This window comes from Notothenia rossii, assembly GCF_949606895.1.
Source record: "Notothenia rossii genome assembly, chromosome: 7".
NCBI lineage: Eukaryota > Metazoa > Chordata > Actinopteri > Perciformes > Nototheniidae > Notothenia > Notothenia rossii.
In genome coordinates, this window is record NC_136905.1 from 22248669 (window position 1) to 22269579 (window position 20911).

A 20911-nucleotide genomic window follows, 5' to 3' on the forward strand; every position below is an offset into this window, starting at 1 on the left:
TTTCGTTTTTAGAAAAAAACAAGCATGTAATTCATGATATTGCATGTTTGCGTAGGCATGTCTGAGTTCCCAGCTAGACATTGTTGGTTCTAAAAACATTCTGAGAATGTTAACATTCATTGTTCTAGGAATGGTTTCATCGAGAAGTTTTATTTTGGTTCCTAGAATGTACTTCTGAAAGGTAGGATAAAGTTCTCTAAAAACATTCTTAAAATGTTTGGTGATAACATTGTTCGAACATTATACCCCAAGTGTTTTTATTGTTTATGCACATATCTCTATTGTCATATGGATCGAATAACACTTAGAAAACCAAAGACAGACATATAGAAGAATGGACCGACTATCACTGCCCGTCCATGAAACCCCTGTCAGTGGGTTAGTGCCCCCCCCACCTGCCTGCTGGTCTGCTCTACACGGCTGGGAGCAATCTCCAATCAACAACACCTGCAACCTGCTCATCAGCCACACTATGAAAACCTGCAGCCTGCACTCATTCCCTGCCGGATTGTTGCCATGAACGGTTTGTTGCGTGCCACTCCAGCTTTTTACCAGCATATTCTTTGACAACTTTGCCCGCTTTTGCCTCACACTCATTTTTGTGTCTCTCCCAGGAGGAATCCAAGGCCTTCCACACTCCCAAGACCAGCCAGGCCTCTCTACCCACCCTGGAACAACTGTTTCCCACTGCCGCCTTAACCAACCTCACCTCCCAGCTCACATTTTCTAATAAACAAATGTTACTTTCACCAGCTGATTCCGAGTCATCCTTTTACATGTGTTAATAGTCAAATTCCAATAGCGAAGTAAATTATCAAAAATAATCCTAGTGTCCAGCTAGCAGGGAATGTTCTCACAACTTTGGCTAATGTTACCTAAAGGTTCTAATAATGTTTTAAAGAAACGTTTTAATCTGATGTTCAAAGAACCTTTTGATAAGTAAACTATCATAATCTTCCTAATGACCACAGTGGTCAGTCCTCTTACCCAGGACTTTTGAGTTGAACAATCACAGGAATATTATGTCTTTATGTTCTAATAATGTAAACATATTTTAGTTAATTGTTACCACAGAACATTTGCATACTTTTTTTTTTAACATAAACCATGTTATCCTTCTCTAAAATAATAACATTCTGGCAACATTAAAAATCTAACTTGCAGCTGAAAATGTTTTAAGAACAGTAGGGCATAATGTTCTAACAATGTCAGCAAAAACATTTTAAGAATGTTTTTAGAGAACGTTATCCTACCTTTCAGAAGAACATTCTCTGAACCAAAATAAAAGCTTCAGCTGAAAACGTTTTAAGAATAGTAGGGCATAATGCTCTAACAATGTTTTCAAAAACATTTTAAGAAGGTTATCACCAAACATTTTAAGAATGTTTTTACAGAACGTTATCCTACCTTTCAGAAGAACGTTCTGGGAACCAAACAAAAACTTCCCGCTGAAAACGTTTTAAGAATAGGAGGGCATAATGTTCTAACACTGTTATCACCAAACATTTTAAGAATGTTTCTAGAGAACGTTATCCTACCTTTCAGAAGAACGTTCTGGGAACCAAACAAAAACTTCCCGCTGAAAACCTTCCGAGGACAATGACTGTAACATTCTCAGAATGTTTTTAGCACCAAACATTTCTAGCTGGGTGCCCATTAAGGGCTTTGTAGGCGAGAAGAATAATTTTAAATTATATCCTGTGTTCTATAGGGAGCCAGTGTAAGGCAGCCAGAACAGGAGTAATGTGGTCCCTTTTCCGGACTCTGGTTAGTACACATGCTGCAGCATTTTGAATCAGCTGAAGCGACTTAACTGACTTCTTGGTACACCCTGATAATAAAGAGTTACAATAATCCAGCCTTGAAGTAACAAATGCATGCACTAGTTTCTCTGCATCGTTTTTGAGGCAAGATATGCCTGATTTTTGCAATATTAAGTAGATGAAAAAAGGCGGTCCTTGAGATGGATTTCATGTGGGCGTTGAAGGATAAATCCTGATAAAATATAACACCAAGATTTCTTACAGTCTCACTGGAGGCCAAATTAATGCCATCTATAGTTAATACTGTAGATAGTTTGTTTCGTAGAGTCTTTGGGCCGAGTACAATAACTTCAGTTTTGGCCGTGTTTAAAATCAAAAAGTTTAAGGTCATTCACGTTTTTAAGTCCTTGAGGCAGTCTTGAATTGTATTTAGATCATTGGTTTCATCAGGCTTGATGGATAAATATAGTTGAGTTATCATCCGCATAACAATGAAAATGTACAGAGTGATTCCTTATAATATTGCCTTACGGAAGCATATACAATGTGAACAAAATAGGTCCAAGCACTGAGCCCTGTGGCACTCCATGGCTAACTTTGGTTTGCATGGAAAATATCTTCTGTAAAAAGAACAAAGGTCTTTGTTCAGAACAGTAGTGGTAGAAACGTCTTCTTCATATTAATAAGGACTCATTTATGATTATATTTTTACTCAAACTGTGATATCTGAGGATAAATGACACAATATTTTTTGTGCTTAGGTTCTTTATACTTCAATCTGTCCTGCTGATTATCATGAGTGCCACATTAACAGTAACTATTGTAGCTTCGCAGTGCTGCTAACAGACATCACCATTGTATCCACTTCAGCAAATACTGAGCTCCAAAACAGGAAGTTCCTCTTCCCCAAACAAACAAACAAACTCTCACCTTTTCCTCTGCACTTTTCTCCTCCTAAAGTTCCTCTCTCTGCTATTGTCTGAAGAACTCTGTTACCCCATTACTGCCTTGCAGCTATGGTTATTGTTTTGTGTCTGGCAGCTTCTTTAAATGTACATTACGTGACTGTAGAGTTGGTCGATGGAGACTAATTGTTAAAAGTCATTGCTCCTAATGTTGTAAAAACAAAAACAAAACAAAATCTGAAAAGAAAAACCAAGTTGGAAAAAACTAGTTACATAAGTTTGTTTACCATCACGATGGTCAGAGACTCAAGACAACATGTTGTAGTTGGTGACATTTTGGAGATGTTTCCATCTTGGTCAAATGCCGTACCATTTCTGAACAAGCGCAATACTTAGTTTAATATACAATCCTTACTGATGTGACACACTCATTAAACATTCCTCATTGGCCATGATTGGTGACAGCTGAGTGAACTGGGTGAGAGGGATTAAGAAAATGATGCCCTTCAGGTTGGAATAATTGCCTCAATAACAAATCATATGGTTTAAGAGGCACTTTGTCCTCGTCTGGTTCATCATGACTAATAGGTTGCCTCAGTATTTACGAGTGTTTGTTATAATAAAGTATCGGGCCTGTTAGGCATCCATAAAGCTTTACAAGCGCCCATTCATCTGCAATCTGGCAAAAATGCCAAACTTGTTGAAGCAGAAATCTGCTGATAAACAATCTTGAGGCTACCAGTGGTCAAATATGCCACAGCTGTTCTCCAAGAATGTGCAGTGTAACAATAGCCCAGCGTCCTGGCCACACACACACACACACACACACACACACACACACACACACACACACACACACACACACACACACACACACACACACACACACACACACACACACACACACACACACACACACACACACACAGCTGTGCCCGGGGATTTACCATGGAGGGGGGGGGGTATTTTCCAACAAGACTGGACTGTATCATGCTAAGTCAAGCGGATGCTAAAACATAAAATAACCCTTTCAGCAGAACGACTGTGTGTTTTACCCTCTACTGTTTACTACCAAGGCACAGGATCCTGTTTTTTTACATGGGCTCAGACAGCTGCCTGTCCTTCATAACAATCCATACTGTGCAATGCTGCATAACATAGTATAGGGCAAAGTGCAAAGTCTTACTTTGTGGGGGGGTAATCGTTGACAGTGAAGGAACTATCACTGTTAGGCTGTCACTCCCTTCAGTTATTGGCTTGACACTATCTCAATCATGCTCTCATCATTGCTGTGGAGCTCTTCCAAGGAAAGTGCTTCATTTTATGGTTATAGGTTATCAACTATATCATTTTCACTCTGAGATTACAGCCAGAGTGCAATGCCCTGGAAGTTTACCACTTCACTTTTAACATTGGCTCAAGGAATTGCTGTCTATTGTACAAATGGGAAGACTGCTACCACGCAAACCCATTACTCAGAAATGATTCAAGAGTATTTAAGGACTTTTCTTGGCACAATGTCATACAACTCAGCATTCAAGGACTCCTACCTACAGGAGAGGCAATGACAACATTTTTGAAAAAACTATTTATGTAATACTTTAAACTGTCAGGAAGACAGTTATTATTTTTTGTATTTGTTGTCCCCTTAGTGTTTCATGTACCCTGTATTGTTTTCCTTGGCCTTTCAATATATTCTGTAATTGAAAACTGTAAATAAAGTATTTACTAGATTGAATACTGGACTGTACAATATTGAACGTGTATTTTTTGCTGTTATATAAGTACATTTTTATTAAAAAAGTGTCAGTCCATCTTTTTATGCAAAAGAAGATAATAATTGTTGACAAGGATTTCAAACGTATAGAATGCACCAGGGCTGAATAATGTATTGATATTGTGATATGGGACTGAATATCGTGTTTTTTGGACAACCTAATAAGTCTTGTGCTTTTTCTCGGTTTAAAGGTTGCATTGAGAAAAGCTCATTACCGGGCTATTGTAATTGTATTGTTAATTGCCATTAACAAATAATTATATCCATATCGCTGATGATTATTTATCAAAAATGTCAGTGTCATTATTTTGGTGAAAGCCCCATAGTGAACCCTACAGTATTGCCTTGATATTAAGATAGGCCTTATTGTTTCAATACTATTGTAATATTTGATATTCTGAATGTTACCCAGCACTGCAATGATCTACATATAAATAACATACAGTATAATTATGCATCATCATGCTGTGGATGCTTATTCTAATCATTACACACTCAATGTGTGCTCATCATAGTTATTTTATCACATCTTCTTCATTTATTTGCGTGTTCATGGTGACTTGTCCTTGCAAAACAGCTGGAATGCTCTATTCAAAATTGATGATAGAACAATCATAAAACCTGATTTAAAAGGCCAAAGCCGATACCTTATCAATGTTTATTATCAGTGATAATAATATAGTTTATTATTAATTAGGAAATGACATTGTAGTTATGAGATAAATATTGAACCAGAAACTCCAGACGCTGCTCTGCTGCTTTTTTTATAAATCCCAACAGTTTCTCTAGTCAAAATAACACATCGAACGCTCACAAGGAAAAATATTTTATTGCTTTTTCAGGTTTTACCTGAATCAAAATGCTCCCTGTATTGGTGTTGTTATAACTATAAAAAAAAAATGTAAGGATCCATATCAAGTTCTTCCGGGTTTTGGCCTATATTCAGTGTTTTGCCCGAACTTGAGAGGCTGGAGGGCAACAGAGGACGCTTGGACAACTCAGATTCTTTCTTATGTCTTTATTTTCTGCTCAGCAGTTTTTAAACCAGACTTTGCATCAGATTCTCATCAGACTTTGCATCAGATTTTCACCTCTTTCATGTGAATGGTGACCGAGGACACCAAGTGGGAGCGACTGGAGTAAGCGTTCATGAGCTTGGAGGCCGTCCTCCTCTTCACTGACCCTCTCTCCAGGATCTGATACACTTCATCTTTGTGAACCGTCACCTCCTCGGCTCCTCCAGACCCTTCACCACCACGCCGTGCTCAGGGATCCGGGGCTTAGCCAGAATTTTGAAGTTATTTAAGGGGGGGGGGGGGGGGGGGGCTTGAGCCCACGGGCCGCGCTCCTCCTGAACGCAGCGCTGCATGCTGCTGAACGCCCCCACCATCCGCTGAGAGAAGCTCTGCTGGATCTCACTGTTGTGCTGCTCCACCTTTTTCTTTCTGTCCAGCTTTTCATGCAGACCCGACACATCGCTGGTGCTGGTGTCCACTGTACTCAACAACTGTCCCGCTGTGTTGTACAGAGATTCCTGCGACGCGCTGAGCTCAGAGCTGACACAGGCCGTTTCTCAATAGCAAGGATACTGGCTTGGTAGTCGCATACTTCCAAGTCACTTCCTTCAGAAACGAAGCAAGTATACTTCCAAGCCACGGCTTCGGAAAACAAAGAAGAATGGAATAGGCTAACTAGTGTGCCACTATCTCTAACGGTTTCAAAATAAACTGTACCGAAAATAAATACCTCACGATGTCTATCTAATTATGAACATGCTTTACTTTCACGGAACACATTTTTGGTGATAACAAATGCAACAAAATAACATATTTACCAACACATGTTCTACGCCACTACATATTTACATTTAAATGTGTGCTGTGCTGCGTCGGTTCAGCCATTCTCCGCAAGGGTTTTTGAAATTGGTCCGTGCTCAAAGCATTGTGGGGATTTGAAGGACGCGAAGTCTACCCATGTGCAGCCTCGAAATTACCCCCAAACCAAGGACGTGGCCTCGGTGGAATTCCAAGTATGCTGGAAATTGGAACAGTCCTTCGGCGGCAGTCGATAGTATCCTTGAAATATTGGCTTGGAAGCCAGTTTCCTCGCGATTGAGAAACGGCCAAAGTCTTCCTCAGTCAGTTTCTCTTTGGTCTGCAGCAGATCTTTACTCGTTTCCTCTGCTGCTTCTCATCCAGGTCGACAGTGCACTGCTCCAGCTTGGTTTGACTGTCCACGAACAGCTCGGTCACCTTCTTGATCTCTTCCTCCATGGCAGCGATCCGGTCGCTGTACTCGACTGAATGCTCCTCATGAGAGTTGATGCCAGTCATCATAGACTCATAGTTCTCTGAAGACATATAGACTCCGTTCTTATCCCGATGATGATGATAATAATAATAATGATAATAATAATAATAATGATCTAAACGAAAATACATAAAAAATATTATTTATCCGTCCGTTTTCATCAGATATTATTATTTTTCCTTTAATTATTGACTTTTGTCTCGACAATCCAGGTTCCGGTCCAATAAATCCTCAGCGTATGACTAGAAGATCTTTTGATTGCACCAGTATAGGTCCACACAGAGCCCTATACGGCGCTGGGTCCACAGTGGTTGTTATGATATAGCCTAGGTTGGTCAAACTCACATGGTGTATCCATAGGGTGTATCCTACCATAACTTTTTTTTAAGGAGATGCTAGAACCATGCTGTCACTGTAACTGGCCAGTAGATGGCCTCTGGTTACCATAAATACTGATAGGAAAACTCTCTCAATCATGTTATGTTATAGGAGCAACATCAACATTACAAAAAAAACCACATTTAGATAAGATGATCATGATGTCTGATCAGACATTTAATATGTGTTGCTATTACCTTTAGTTATGCACCTTTAGGGAACTGCAATTTATGTTTCTAGATATACTAAGTAAATTAACAATAATAAAGCCGATGTGATTACACACAAGTACTATCCAGGGAATTTGCTCAACTGTTAAGGGTTATGTTACGACAAAAACTAAGCTCACCTTTGGCAGGATAGTAGTGTAATGTAATAGGCTGGCAATAAATGCTTACTTTTTTATTCACACTAGGGAATGTCAGATCATTGAAAAATAGTAAAAATATACTGTGTAAAACACCCCATCATGAGTAAAAGTCCTACGTGCAAACATCTACTCATGCAAAAGCATAAGTATAGCATCAAAATGTCCTTTCAATGCCAAACAAAAATATATTATGTTTTGTGATTCGGAATCTGAGAAGTAACCTGGTAAAACTTGAGTTACCGAATAAGTGCGATAAGTGCAATACTTCCCTCTGAAATGTGGTCAAGTAAAACTATAAAATGGCAGACAATTTAATTACACAGTAACCTAAAAGCTTCAACATGTTTTCATTAATATACAATTTAAATATGAATTGGGCTGCCACTTAATGGTAAAATAGGAGGTCCTTCACAGTAGCTGGTTCTTGTAAGGATGCCTATACATTTCTAAACTGAAATTGCAAGTGAAATATATATATTCCTATTTGAAACCGAAATGTTTTGTATTAAAATGATATACATTTACCAATGCCACAATGATAACAAAAAACGTCTATTATATTCTGGCATGAAAGGTAAACAAATGGTGGGGTTGTATTCAAGTCTTCATTTGTTATTAAGATAACTGTATTAAAATGCAGCCTAACAGCTGAATTCCCTTAGGCCTATAATAATCCATATTAATACATCTTGAGGTTTGTTTTATATGTTTATAAAGATGTATCAGACATTCTAGGCTTAAAAGAGACAGAATATTTTAATTGTGTAGTAACTATTATTATTCTGTAATAAATTATTGGTACATAGAGTGATAAGGGGACAGTTCATTATGTTATACTGTCCAACTCCCCACCGTTGTGAACGTCGTATTGTTTCATTATAACAGGGGGAGTTGGACAATATAACGGAATGCTCCTCCACCCCTTCCCCACCCCACCCAGATCAATGCGATGCAATGCCTCGTGGGTAGTGAAGTCTTCCCAACACAAAGAGGAGCTGTGTTAGCAACGCCCACAGAAGAGCTGCAGCTTCCACCGAGAACTACCGGTACCAGGATGCCCAGCAAGGGATGGTTTCCGGTAAGTGCGCAAAATGTTTGGACCGGGTACTGGATGAGGGGGAAAGTGTGAGGTGTGGAAATGACCGGGCTGCTATTTTTACATTGGCTCTAACTAATTTCAGAGGAGGAGGCGGAGGAGGGTAAGTCAACAGAGAGAGGGTATGTGATTGCTGGTGTCATGTGGGAGCAAGTATGCCACACTGACTGAGTTTGGAGGGAAGATTTCTCGTCAGACAATAACCTAAGTTTCGCTGCAACTTGGCCGACACAAAACAAGCCGGCATCGCGAGTAAATTGCACGTTTACAGTGCAGTGTTGCCTGTAAATATCTTGGTGATCTGCAAAGTCTGTGTGCCTTAGCATCAATGCTTTTGTGCTCCATTTTCGCTGAATTCACTGCTCCTGTTTCACCTCCTGAAACTCCATTTTCGACTGATCTGTGTGCACACAGGCGTCCATGCACAACAAAGGATGTGTGTTATCTCCAGGATGTAGATGGTGTGTGTCGTTGTTTGTTGTCGGATCTCTCCGTCAGTGGGATGCATCTTAAAGGTCTGTATGACGGGGTTTTTTTCCCGTTATAACAGTGCGTCATGTTGTGGGAAATTCATTTGCAGGCCTCTGGGAACGCTTTTCCTCTGCATGTGTAATTTTGCCTGCAGCCATCAGTAAGGAGATGCTGCTAGAATCGGAAAACTGACCAGCTGCCAAATCAAAGCACTTTGAGTTGCAGCTTTATTTAAAGGTGCAGAATTACTCGAGAAATCCCGTTGCTTTCAAGTAGCCTAATAACTAATTTATAACGTTGACAAGTGACAACATGTTATAACTAGGCTACACTTCGTGATGTGTGTATGCAAAAGATAAGTGACAAATCATAAAAAATGGTCAATCCCTGCGTAACGAATCCCACCTTACATGTCCAGTTTTTAAGTTGTGTTTCCTATAAAATGTTGCAAAATGAAAAAAACATTTTATTTTATTTTGAAAAGCGTGACCGGATGTTGCTGTGCACGCTGCGGCTGTTTTGACCCGCTCCCCTCTCACTCACTCCTCAGCATCTTGAGTCCACTGGCGCGAGATGTAGATGTAGAAAGCCTTCACACATACTCCGTGTGTTTCTTCTGCCAGGACTAACAGCGCTTTAAATTGATGCTTTTCACGCCATAGACCGCGTCCACCTCTCAGGTAATTCAACACCTTGCCTCAGGAAATGCAGCAGTGAAGTTTTTGTGGGTTTAATCTCGGCGATACAATTAGAAATCAGCACTCCATTTAAATCTAATTAGGACCGCTCGGGCAAAGATGGAAGACGTGATACACTCGTCTTCTTTACAGATAATATGTGCACTTGCATGACCTGATATAATAAATAGTAATTCTGGAGATGGTAGCCTTGCAAAGATTTAAATTTGTAAGTCATGCGTTGTATTATTGATTGGATTTCCTCAAGGACATTGTAAGATAATGGATGCCCTAAGGAACATTCAGTAATTTATTCATATATTGACAACCTAGGCTGACACACTTTTTTTCCTGAACACCTATTGATAGTTGCTTTAGTTTATCTTTTCCTAACATGCATAAAGTGTGCATGTGGCTATAATAATTGTTTGGCTGTCTTATTATTATAATTATTTTCCAATGATGTCCAATGATACATTTGTCTCATGTCCCATGTTAATCCCTGGCTAACAGTCTGGTCAGATGCCTCCTCACCTTCTGCATCTCTTCTCAGTACACTCCGGATTCATCTGGCCATGGCGTAATAGCTCCTGAAGTTAATTTTCTCTTCTGAGAAAGAATTGCTGCCCCATGGCTTGTGTTGCAGCTCTTTCCACTTCCTATTTGAAGCCCCCCTCCCCCCCCCTCCCCTCTTTAATGGGCCATTAAGAGTCAACCACCAATGGTTAAACTGTCAGCTGGGCTTGATTGATTCGGTTAGACCACAGATGTGACTGTTCTGAGATTCCACCGGAGCTCTCAGCTGAATGTCTGTGCTCCACCCCCCCACCCTGCAGAGAGCAGCAAGCCTGGCTTTAAGGTGGAGAAACTGAGTGTAAAGTGAGCGAACATATACCATGTAAACACTTGTTGTGTGTGTGTGATCCATAACCTTCATCATGGTGAAAAGTCATCCCTGTAATGTAAACTTCATACAGGTGTAGGGACTCTGAAAAGAAAAGTTTAGCAAAGGCAAGGAGCATTTTGTACTTGTTAAAAAAAGACAGGATAAAAGTGGGCCATCAGTCCCTGTGGTGGTGAATGATACTTTTCTGGGGCAGGCTTGGTGGTGACGCTCACCCGGCCCGGATTGGGAACACACTCCCTTGTCCATCCATTTCGGAGAGGGGTGCTGAAACTGTGTTGCTCGGATACACGCTGTAGAAAGGTCCAAGCAGAGAGAGACTGCAGGTTGGATTTTGCTTTCGTAACAGCATCCACTTTTTTCTCAACTACACATCTATCATTGATACCTCTCAGGATCAGGCCTGTAAGTATGCTTTGGCTCATACCTGACTCGAGACATACTGCTGTTAACTCATATTCACCTTCTTTGTGAGAACGTCACTTTTTGGGAAGTCTGTTTTCGTTTAGCTCTGTGTTAATGATGTCCCTCAAAGGACTTGTCGGATTTTTGTGCCCAAAACCAAGCCCTGCAGTGGGAAGCACACTGCTATTTAAAGATGGCATAACCCAGCCAGCCAGCTGCTGCCGTTTCCGCTCCCATCGTAATTGAATCAACGCTAGAAGAGTGCTCCAGTGAGGGTGTGTGCGCCCCACAGAACATTATACGGTCGGGACATCTCGAGGGTTTGAAGCGGCTACTTTCACATACCTGATTGGCGGCTTCTATCCTAGTGAGTGTGGGTTTGTGGTAGCTGGGAACAGGACAAATTCCCAGTTGGTATCCTCCATGAAAAGGATGTGGGTTTGTAATAAGGTCTCCTGATTGTATAGAGTTGCAGTTAAGATTAAAGTATGAGTGGTGATGATTGACGAGGGGGAAATCACTTTTTGACTTACGTTTCAATTGGGTGTTTTTGTTCGTTCTGTCTTCTTCGATTTTATTGCCCAAGACTTTGATGTGACTTGCGGCGGCTGTCAAAGGCTCCCAAGAAGTGTTCTTTCATGACAGTGCAGACACTGAGGTTCCTGCACAGTTTGGACGAACTCATCACCTTTCATATTGATCTGTGTTTGGCAGGGAGAGGGTTAACGACTCAGAAGGGAAGTAGGCCATCAACATCCCTTTTTTTATGGGCACATTCTGGGCCTGTGACAGAAACAGCAAGTGAACAGAGCAATATTTAATTGTGGAATATATCTGCTTAAGCCAATTCTTTTTTGGGGGATATTCTGTGGGGTAGTTAACGTGCAGCGATGCATGCGAGTGTTTATGCATACATAACACATGGGGCTGTGGCTGAAATGGTGGAAAATTCTCAGTTTTTGCAGCTCTACCCCCCCAGTGCTTCAAATCCGCTCGTACTTTCAGACACCAAAGATATTTTCCCTTTCCCTGGATAGAGCGAAATGCTCACCACTCGGCTCGATTATTTTGAGTCATCCGGCCAATGCATCTCCAACCAACCATGGACACTATATTCTCCTCTTGGGGTTTATCCTCCGGTCTGATTGGACAGCTGTACTGCGAACACTACGATACTTTAAAGACCATTTATGTGGTTGTAGGCCGGCCTGTTTTGCGTATGTATGTCGTTACGCAGGCTTCTTCTTTTCATGGGGAAGCTTTGACCCTGTCAGTAAATTGACTTGGAAGAGGAACACGAAAGAATACGGAAAAACAGAAATGCAAATGATGGGTAAAGGAAATGGTTTCTGAGTTTCTACACAGCTACACATGTGTAGTGCTCTACTTCATCATCATGAATAACATGATCATTGATTAAATGAATAGTCTTGTGAAAAGGCCTCCTGTGGCCTGGACCTTTGCTCCTATATTTCTATTTGTTGAAAATATTGTTTGCCCACCAGTCAAGATGGCTCCAATTTGGTTATATCAGTAATTCAGAGATAAAGCAGATGTGTAGGTCCATTGTACTGCCAGAAGAATTGCCTACATGCAAATTCATCAGTTTTGTTGAGAGAAGAACTGAAGGAATGCATGGTCTCATTTAGGGTTGGACTTTGGGTCATATGCATCTTTTTTTCCTGAGCGATTATAACAATTATTTGTTTTTCCTGTTTGTCATGCTAGGCAAATATCTGTGATTTATTTATTCTAGATTGCCTCTAAAAGATGTGGATTGTGTAGTATAGCAGCTATTTTATTGCAAATAAAAGTCAACCGGCAGTGCAGTGTGTTCTGATGCTACGAAGTCTAAGGTTGCAGCTAGTGATTATTTTTTACATTGAAACCCTTTAAATAGTCCCAAGTGCAAATGAGAATTCCATAGAGCCCAAGGTGATGCCTCAGAATAGCTAGTATCAAAGTCATAATGATGTAAAACACAGAAAGGCAGCAGATCCTCATTTAGGAATCCTGAACCAAAAACAATTTAATTAACAAAATGGTTGCAGTCTAATAGGCCAGTCCTTACAGCTCTAGTTTTAGCACAGCATTATGGAACATTCCCTTCCTTCTGTCTTTGACCTGACAAGAGCTGATATTTCCATTTTCAACAAATGGGCAACAGGTCCAGAATTAGCAGGAAAGTAAAGCCTGCTAATTTTAGCTAAGTTTCTTTTATGAGAATGGAGATTTGTTTTCGTTTCAGTCAAAGAGATGTAGCGTACTGTATGTTGAAAACTTCAGTCAGCTGTTTGAAGTTGATTGGCAGGAAAATAATTGCCAAACTTTTTTGAGAATAGATCAATTATTATAATAATTTGTCATGCAGAAAATGGAAGAAATGCAGTAACCAAACTTTTAAATATTGATACACAAAACAAAACCTTCCTAGACATCACTTTGGGTTTACTTAACTGTGATGGACATTTTTCAATATTTTATAGACTAAACAAGTCGCTACGAAAGTAATCTCCATCCCTTGGTTGTAGCCCTCTTCTTAACTCTTCTCTCTCTTCTCTTTGGTGTTATCAACTGGTTCTACCCTCTGAGTGAAATCACAGTTGACTCTGTTTCCCTCCCGCTCTGCTGCTCTCTGCCCCGGGGCTCCATCAATATGCCCATGCATTTCTTTTATATTTAATAAACCCTATTTGATATTTATTTGCCAGCTCAGTCAATAACTATAATAATCCACAGCAACGTCTTTTTTGCCATACATAAAATGCCCACTTCAGGTACTTAAAACCGTTATTACTTTGTGGTTGCGAAGTGGTGCACTTGGCCAACATAAGTGTTTAATTCCACTGTTGGAGTGTTTCGATGACAGCGTTTTGACTTTTCCACCTGTGAATAATTTGAACAATGCCCAGATGGAAACCAAAAGTCTGTGTGAATGCCAGGAAGCTGGTCAGAGACCTAACACTGACGACTGTGTGATGTAATGGATGGAGATTCACACTACTTCAGTCATCCAGTTTGACAACCACAGTAGCATCATTGTCTTTTTTTAGACAACCAGTCTACTTTTATCCAACTTCAAGATCTACTTTATTTAAGTCACTTTTTAACATGTCAAGGTTAAATATTATGTCTCTTTTTAAGAAAATGTGTTGTTTTCTCTTATCCTAGTACCGACTCCATACACCAGGGGTCGGCAACCCCTGGCACGCGTGCCAGCATTGGCACGCGGCACCTTAACCAGTGGCACACTAGGAATAAGTGGAATAAGTGTGCAAAAATATTTAAATTGTATTTTCGGATCCTGAACGAGACTGCCGCCAGAGCGCGTCTCCCCGTTACCTGCAGAAGGAAGCCATGCACGCAACGCAGCCCCGCTCTATTTATCTCCAGGTGACTTTCTGCCGCTTTCCTCCGTGGTGCAGTGCTGATCGTTTCACCACGGAGGAAAGCACTTCACTAATTGCAGTAGGCCTACCCATAAGGAGCTGTACAAATGCCGCAGTTTTTGCGTGGCTGTGTATTTAGTTGAAAGGCCAGTGGCGATCTGCTCATCTCTCATCGACATAATATGCTACAAAGGGGCGGACTGGCCATCTGTGTGTTGAACTTTCCTGTCGGCTCCCAGACCGTAGTCGAGGAGGGCAGAAGCAACAAGCTTCAGGTTCGATAACCCACTTTAAAGAGAGTCGAGCTCTTCTTGGGAGGCCGTTGCATTTATTTAGCTGTTCTTCTGTTTCACAAAATACATCACAGACCTCTGTTTTTCTGCTTCCTCGTTTCACTTCCAGAAACATACACACGTTCTCTCCATAGGTTCTCTCACTGTCGCTCTACCATCCACAAACACACATGCACAAGCCACACCCCTCTCTCTCTCTCTCTCTCTTAAAGGGACAGCGATCTCATCTCACTCTGCATGACCCTAATATCATGGCATGTGTGCTCTGGAGAATCACAGAACGGACGATCGTCCTTATTATTATGCCGTTTAAACCAATTATTTAAATGTGTTTGTTAAATTCGGCATCATGCGAGTTGCGCTGACAGGTCCACACACTGCTTCCCCGCAGCGAGGCTCCTCCGCCCTCCTGCTGATAGTTGACGAGCGTCAAGCTCCTAAACCCCCCCCGTTGATAATACTCGATCGTTGGCACGCTGATAACAATTATTTTTTTAAATGGCACTTCATATCAAAAAGGTTGCCGACCCCTGCCATACACCATACAAGGTAATGTGGAAGGTTTGCCTTTCCCGTGTAACGCTTTAAGATCTATTTACACTTTTCTATCCTGCTCTATCCACATGAGATTTCAAATGATTGTCACACTTTGTCACGTGTAAATTGTGTCTTACTTTCAGATTTATAAGCTGTTATTCTTTTTGCGATGATACAGGCATCTTCACTCCCTATGCTTTTTGTTAATCACAACTATAATCTTATTGTGTTTGTTTTTCTTTTATCAGAGGGGTTAGGATGGGTGAAGCTGCCATCTTAAGCCTGATGGACACCTGAACAAAAACTGCTCTACTGCTGCTGAGGACCTCCACCACCCCCCACCCATGAATTTCTATAATGTATGTCTATACTTTTTTATTTTTTATTCATAAATCCACTATTAATGATGCTAAGGATATTTATAGTCCAAATGCTGTAGAAGGATACATTTATGCAGCTATTAAGTTGAATGATTGCTATATAAAGCTCTATCATGTTTTCTAAGTTGTGATGAAAACATATAACAATCTTTAGATGCAACATTTTACTATCTACAATTTTATATAATATACTTACATTATATATGTTAAACATATTTAATTGTATCAGACTGCCAGCTATGCTAAGACTTAAAAAAAAATGTTATGAGCTGATAATCTATTAAAAACATTTATATATATATTTAATTATTGATATGTATGATATGATTGTATTTAATATGCGATTTCTTCAGCTAAATTGAAGTAACTAAACATGGTTTGATTTTGTATTTGTCTTGAAAGTGGTCAGGGATTTATTTTTCCCACATCAGTTTAAATGAGATGCTTCAGATAATGTTATACTAAAAAGATTAATTATGGCTTTTAAGGAATGTTAATGATATGATTGAAGACTTATGGATCCAAGCACGCTGTGTAGATGAAGATAAAACGGTTAATAGTAAAAAAAACTGATTTACCATTACACGGTTTTAACTTGTTTAACTCGAGTGTCTCAGCTTACATCTCGATCTGATCCTGACTCTCCAACTGTTGTTTTTCAGGAACCGTTGATTGGTGTGGCTCAAACTCTGTAATGGAAAATCGTGGTGAGTACCAAGTTTCTCGCTGTGGCTTGTTAAGTGCAGTGTTAATGCTGTGGGGAGATCTGTAGATCCACTCATCTCTCTGTACATCCTATGTGTTTATGGGGTCTGTCTGCTCTGTGCACTTTTTATGAGCCACTCAGGACTCCAGCCGTACATCTTCTCCATCTCAGGGCCTAAGATTTGCGCCCTCCCAAAGTTTGTCTTTTCAGGGGTTTGCTGTGGTTAGCATAGGTCTGTATGTTATGTGTGTTGCATAGGAGAGGGTTCAGTACATTTCTATGAGGTTTGTATTTGACTTGGAGAATATGCGTTGTCTAACATGCTCTGAAAAGCAAAAAGGAATTGTTGACCTTGATTTATGAGCACTGATTGCCTTTGGTCCACCATCACCTGTAGCTCTTCAGTTAACACACAATATCTTATTTATGTTCCTTTTTTTTTTAAAGTTTCAAATGTACTGATAATCTGCGAGTGGTATTCATGATTTCATCTAGCTCTTGACAAGAAAGTGTACTTTCCATAATGTGGATGAACAGCATATAACATTAAGAAATAGCTTCCTGTTCACACGTGTTGTATCCCAGTCTTTTTTAACTTGCTTATCAAAGGCAATGTCCAGTGTTTCCCCTGTATACAAATAACGGCGGCGCAGCTAGGGGGCGCCAGCCAGGTACCCAAAAAAATTAAAAGAATATTTGTTATACTTTTTATTTTTTATTAAAATAATAATAAGTGGCGACCCTTTTTCATTTTTGATTGTTTGTAATAATCAATTTGTAGTATTTGTGTTACTGTATGTTCAATAAAGGTGTATTTTTGCTAAATCTTGAGACATTGCCACTGTATGTACTAGGCAGGGCCGATATTTGCCTAGGGCTCCAGATCTGGGGGGCGCTGCGCTGGTAGCTCTGGAAGGGGATTATTATTTTTTTACCGTTGGTGCTCATCCTAATTTTCGGCCTCGATGTAACAACATTCATAATTAAGTAAATGTAACCCCCTTTTCACCCCGGTTACACTTTTCATTTGCCCTGTACGATGGGCGGTGTAAGTAATGAAAGTGGCTTATCACAGCCAAAGTGCGAGCGTGCGAGCGAGGGAGAGAGAGAGAGAGGGCGCACCGGTACCGGCGCTGTTGTTATTAGAATCTGGTGCTAGCTGCGCTAACGGACATAAGAAGTAGAGGTTTCTACAACCAGGGTGGAGGAGAGCTCTCCTGTCAGACTGAGAGGCTCAGTGAGGTAAAGGACTCTTGAGTGTTTAGATAGTTCACTTTAGTCGAAGTTATCTCAGTGGGTCTCAAACGTTTTGACCACAAATTATGTAAACACATATTTCCAAGGCACTCCTTTATAATTATTAGGATAAATAAAAACAGGTTTGAAATCATTCCAATGTATACTATAGGACAGTAAACCAAAAATATTGTTTAAAGTTGGAGGGATACAAAAATAGGAATATATAAATAAATGTTATCTAGGTAAAATAAGATATGAATGAACAACAAAAATAAAATAAGTTACATTTATTTGTTATTGGCTATGGTAAGTTATTGGTTATGTTCATATACTTATTTGATTATTAAAATGTAAACCGATCTTTTTCATATGGGCGGTTTAGAGTTGTGCCCCGGCCCTAGATCAGGTCTCTAGTAATTGTGTGCTCAAAGTGCACCAGATTGAAGCATTTTACTTTAAAATCTTCCTGAGGGAGCATCTAAGGGGACCCCCTAGAGGATGTGACGTCCACCCCCCAATTAAAACATGTTCATACAATACTGAATACATTTGAAGCAATTTTGACGTATATCACCTATGTCAATACATTTCTGTTTTTAAGGTGTATTTGTCTTTAGTAGAGATTTTTCATTTATTCTTTATATATAAAATCTCACCTAAAATCTCGCCTAGGGCAGCAAATTGTTTAGAACCGGCCCTGGTACTAGGCCTCAAGAGCCTTTCTTGTGCTGACACATAGAAACAAATTGGCGGGGCGCACTTCGCACACACTAAAAAATTCCACGCGCTCCGCACTCACATTAGGCTAGGCCCACGTGCCTTAGCACCGCTGCTATGACTCCATCCTAGGGGAAACACTGATGTCCATGCAGATAAGCTTTTGAAACCACGTCCTCATGGGAAAAATAAGAAGCATATGTTAAGACGTTAAAAAGAACCCTCTTCTATCATGAATGAGACCTGCAACAGTGACACAGCTTCAGAGTGCTATCCATAGGTTCCACACCCTCCCCATGGTGTGTGTGTGTGTGTGTGTGTGTGTGTGTGTGTGTGTGTGTGTGTGTGTGTGTGTGTGTGTGTGTGTGTGTGTGTGTGTGTGTGTGTGTGTGTGTGTGTGTGTGTGTGTGTGTGTGTGTGTGTGTGTGTGTGTGTGTGTGTGTGTGTGTGTGTGTGTGTGTGTGTGTGTGTGTGTGTGTGTGTGTGTGTGTGTGTGTGTGTGTGTGTGTGTGTGTGTGTGTGTGTGTGTGTGTGTGTGTGTGTGTGTGTTTACCTGCTCAGTCTGAGCGCCTGCTGAAGTGGCCTGGCCCAGTCTGTTATCCAGGTCAGGCCAACAGGTTCTGGGCTCATGCGGATTGGCTCCGCTCTCTCTGGAAGCGGGCCCGGTGTGGAGGCTGTATTTGGGGCACAGGGAGAGAAAAAGGAACGCAGCCGAACATACTCGCTCTCCATCTTTAGACTGGCTCGAAATGAAGCCAATCACTCAGGAAACTCAGATCTATCTAGGCATAATGACACTGGATTCCTCTGAGGAGCAGTCAGACAAGCTTTTCTGAATACACAGAAATCTCAAAAGGAATCAAAGCAGTACTTCAGGGGTCCTTTCTGTGCTCTCACTCTTCTTGTTCTTTAGAGAAGGCTGTCTCTTTCTAATTTCTGCTCACTATTCTAGCCCCAGCTCTCCTTGGCAAACATGTTTCAAAGTCTTGCTAATGACTGCAAAACTGTGATAAGAGACTTGGAGATGTACATAAAATGCTCTCTGGAGGCATTAAGAGAGGTGAGCGGCATGATAAACACCCTCTGTTAGTTATGAAGAGCCCGTAGTAGTAGCTTAATATAAGCGTGCATGCTGGATGTAGAAACCACGGCGTCTTCCTGTTCGTCAGAGTGACTTGTGATCCTTCGTTCCTGCTATTAACGAGCTCAGTGCCATAGTGGCTGCTGGGATTCAAGTCTGTTGTTGAAATGTTGAGAGGGAGCAGCATCTCAGACACCTTTGACCTTTAAACAGCTCCCGCTAAAAGTCTCAGATTTTAAGTGACCTTTCTCTTGATTCAGGGCTGTGATTGAAATTGCCCCATTTTTCTTCAGCTCCATGCTTCACATCGAGACTGAATTGAGGATTTTGTTTGTTAGGATGGATGGATGCATTACTAATGTGTGAATGGCTTTTACAGACCCTCACTTTTGTTCTCTTTGTCATCTCAGTGCTAAAAAGGCAAGAAAAATAAGAAAATACTGACGCCAGTGTGCGGTAAATAATAGTTTTTCAGGGCACATAATGTGTGTTTTGATTTAAACTCCAGTTGTTTCATCAGTGTTAAAAATCCTTGCTCTCTGGAGACTCGCTGCACCACAGTGGACATGCATTATTGTATACACACATTGCACCACATACCACAGCACACACATTAAATTGAAAACATAACATGCTTTCTCTCAGGAATGGCAGGCATCTTTCAATGAATGCTGACCTGTGAAACGAGCCAAGGAGGGAGGGTCAGTGAGCGAGGGGGAGAGGGAGTCCAACTCCTGGAGGGAGGGAAGGTCTTAAGGAGATTGCGGGAGGGAAGACAAGGGGGAGGACTGAACTGAAAGGCGTAGAGGACAAATAGTCGAGAGTAACCCAGAGAAGAAGAACATACTTGTAGAGGAGACCTGGGGAGTTTGTGAAGGAGTTAGGCAGGTGCAGCTGTCCAGTGTAGCGTGTTAGTCCCTGGGTGCAGGACAGGTAGAGGCCCCTCTGGGGCTGGATCATGGGACAGAGCCTTCGAGTGGAGAACCCAGCTCAGGACCCACAACAACACAACAATGGTGGTGAGTTTACTGACTCACTCATGCACTCAACTACTTTTCACAGTTGCGTAGCAGTTACATGCATGGTTTGAAAGGAGTTGTGTGCTTTTTCAATGAGTTAAAGCAAAGAGGAGAGATAAGGGGTGGGGATTATGTAATCAAATTTGCCCCCACCTTCACCAACCACTAGGAATGTTAAACCATAGGGATCACGTGGATGAATCTCAGCTGTGTTTTTACACTTGTGTGTTGCGCACTCATTACAGTGAACTAGAGATTGTATTTTATCAGTAAGATTAAATATTAATAAATACATTTAATTTATTTATGGATTTGTGTAAATAGAGCTTGTGGCTGACTTTAAGATTTTGCATAACTTTGGATTCATTCCTATTTTTTCTTTTCAATTTGTACAGTTTTTAATATTACAAAGTGTGTAGACCCGAAGCCCACACAAATCTTTCATTATAGATCTTGACCTTGGGTTTGACAAAGTAGAAAGTGGTGATTTAATA

The 20911-nt window shown here is 40.8% G+C and overlaps 1 protein-coding gene across 8 annotated transcripts in view; it reads left to right on the forward strand.

The window, feature by feature from the left end:
* The first annotated feature begins 8542 nt into the window (after positions 1-8542).
* Positions 8543-20911, forward strand: part of phactr4b (phosphatase and actin regulator 4b) — a 28994-nt gene continuing 16625 nt past the window's right edge. Inside the window, exons 1-3 of one of the 8 annotated variants that reach the window (XM_079691356.1) lie at positions 8543-8581; positions 15524-15634; positions 16318-16362. In XM_079691356.1, coding sequence (XP_079547482.1) covers positions 16350-16362 — 13 coding nt within the window. In that variant the 5' untranslated portion in view covers positions 8543-8581; positions 15524-15634; positions 16318-16349. Of the gene's footprint in view, positions 8703-9610; positions 9751-10901; positions 11057-15523; positions 15635-16317; positions 16363-20215; positions 20418-20911 lie in introns of those variants that run through there. The other 7 variants (XM_079691353.1, XM_079691354.1, XM_079691355.1 and 4 more) reach the window with 7 other exon arrangements.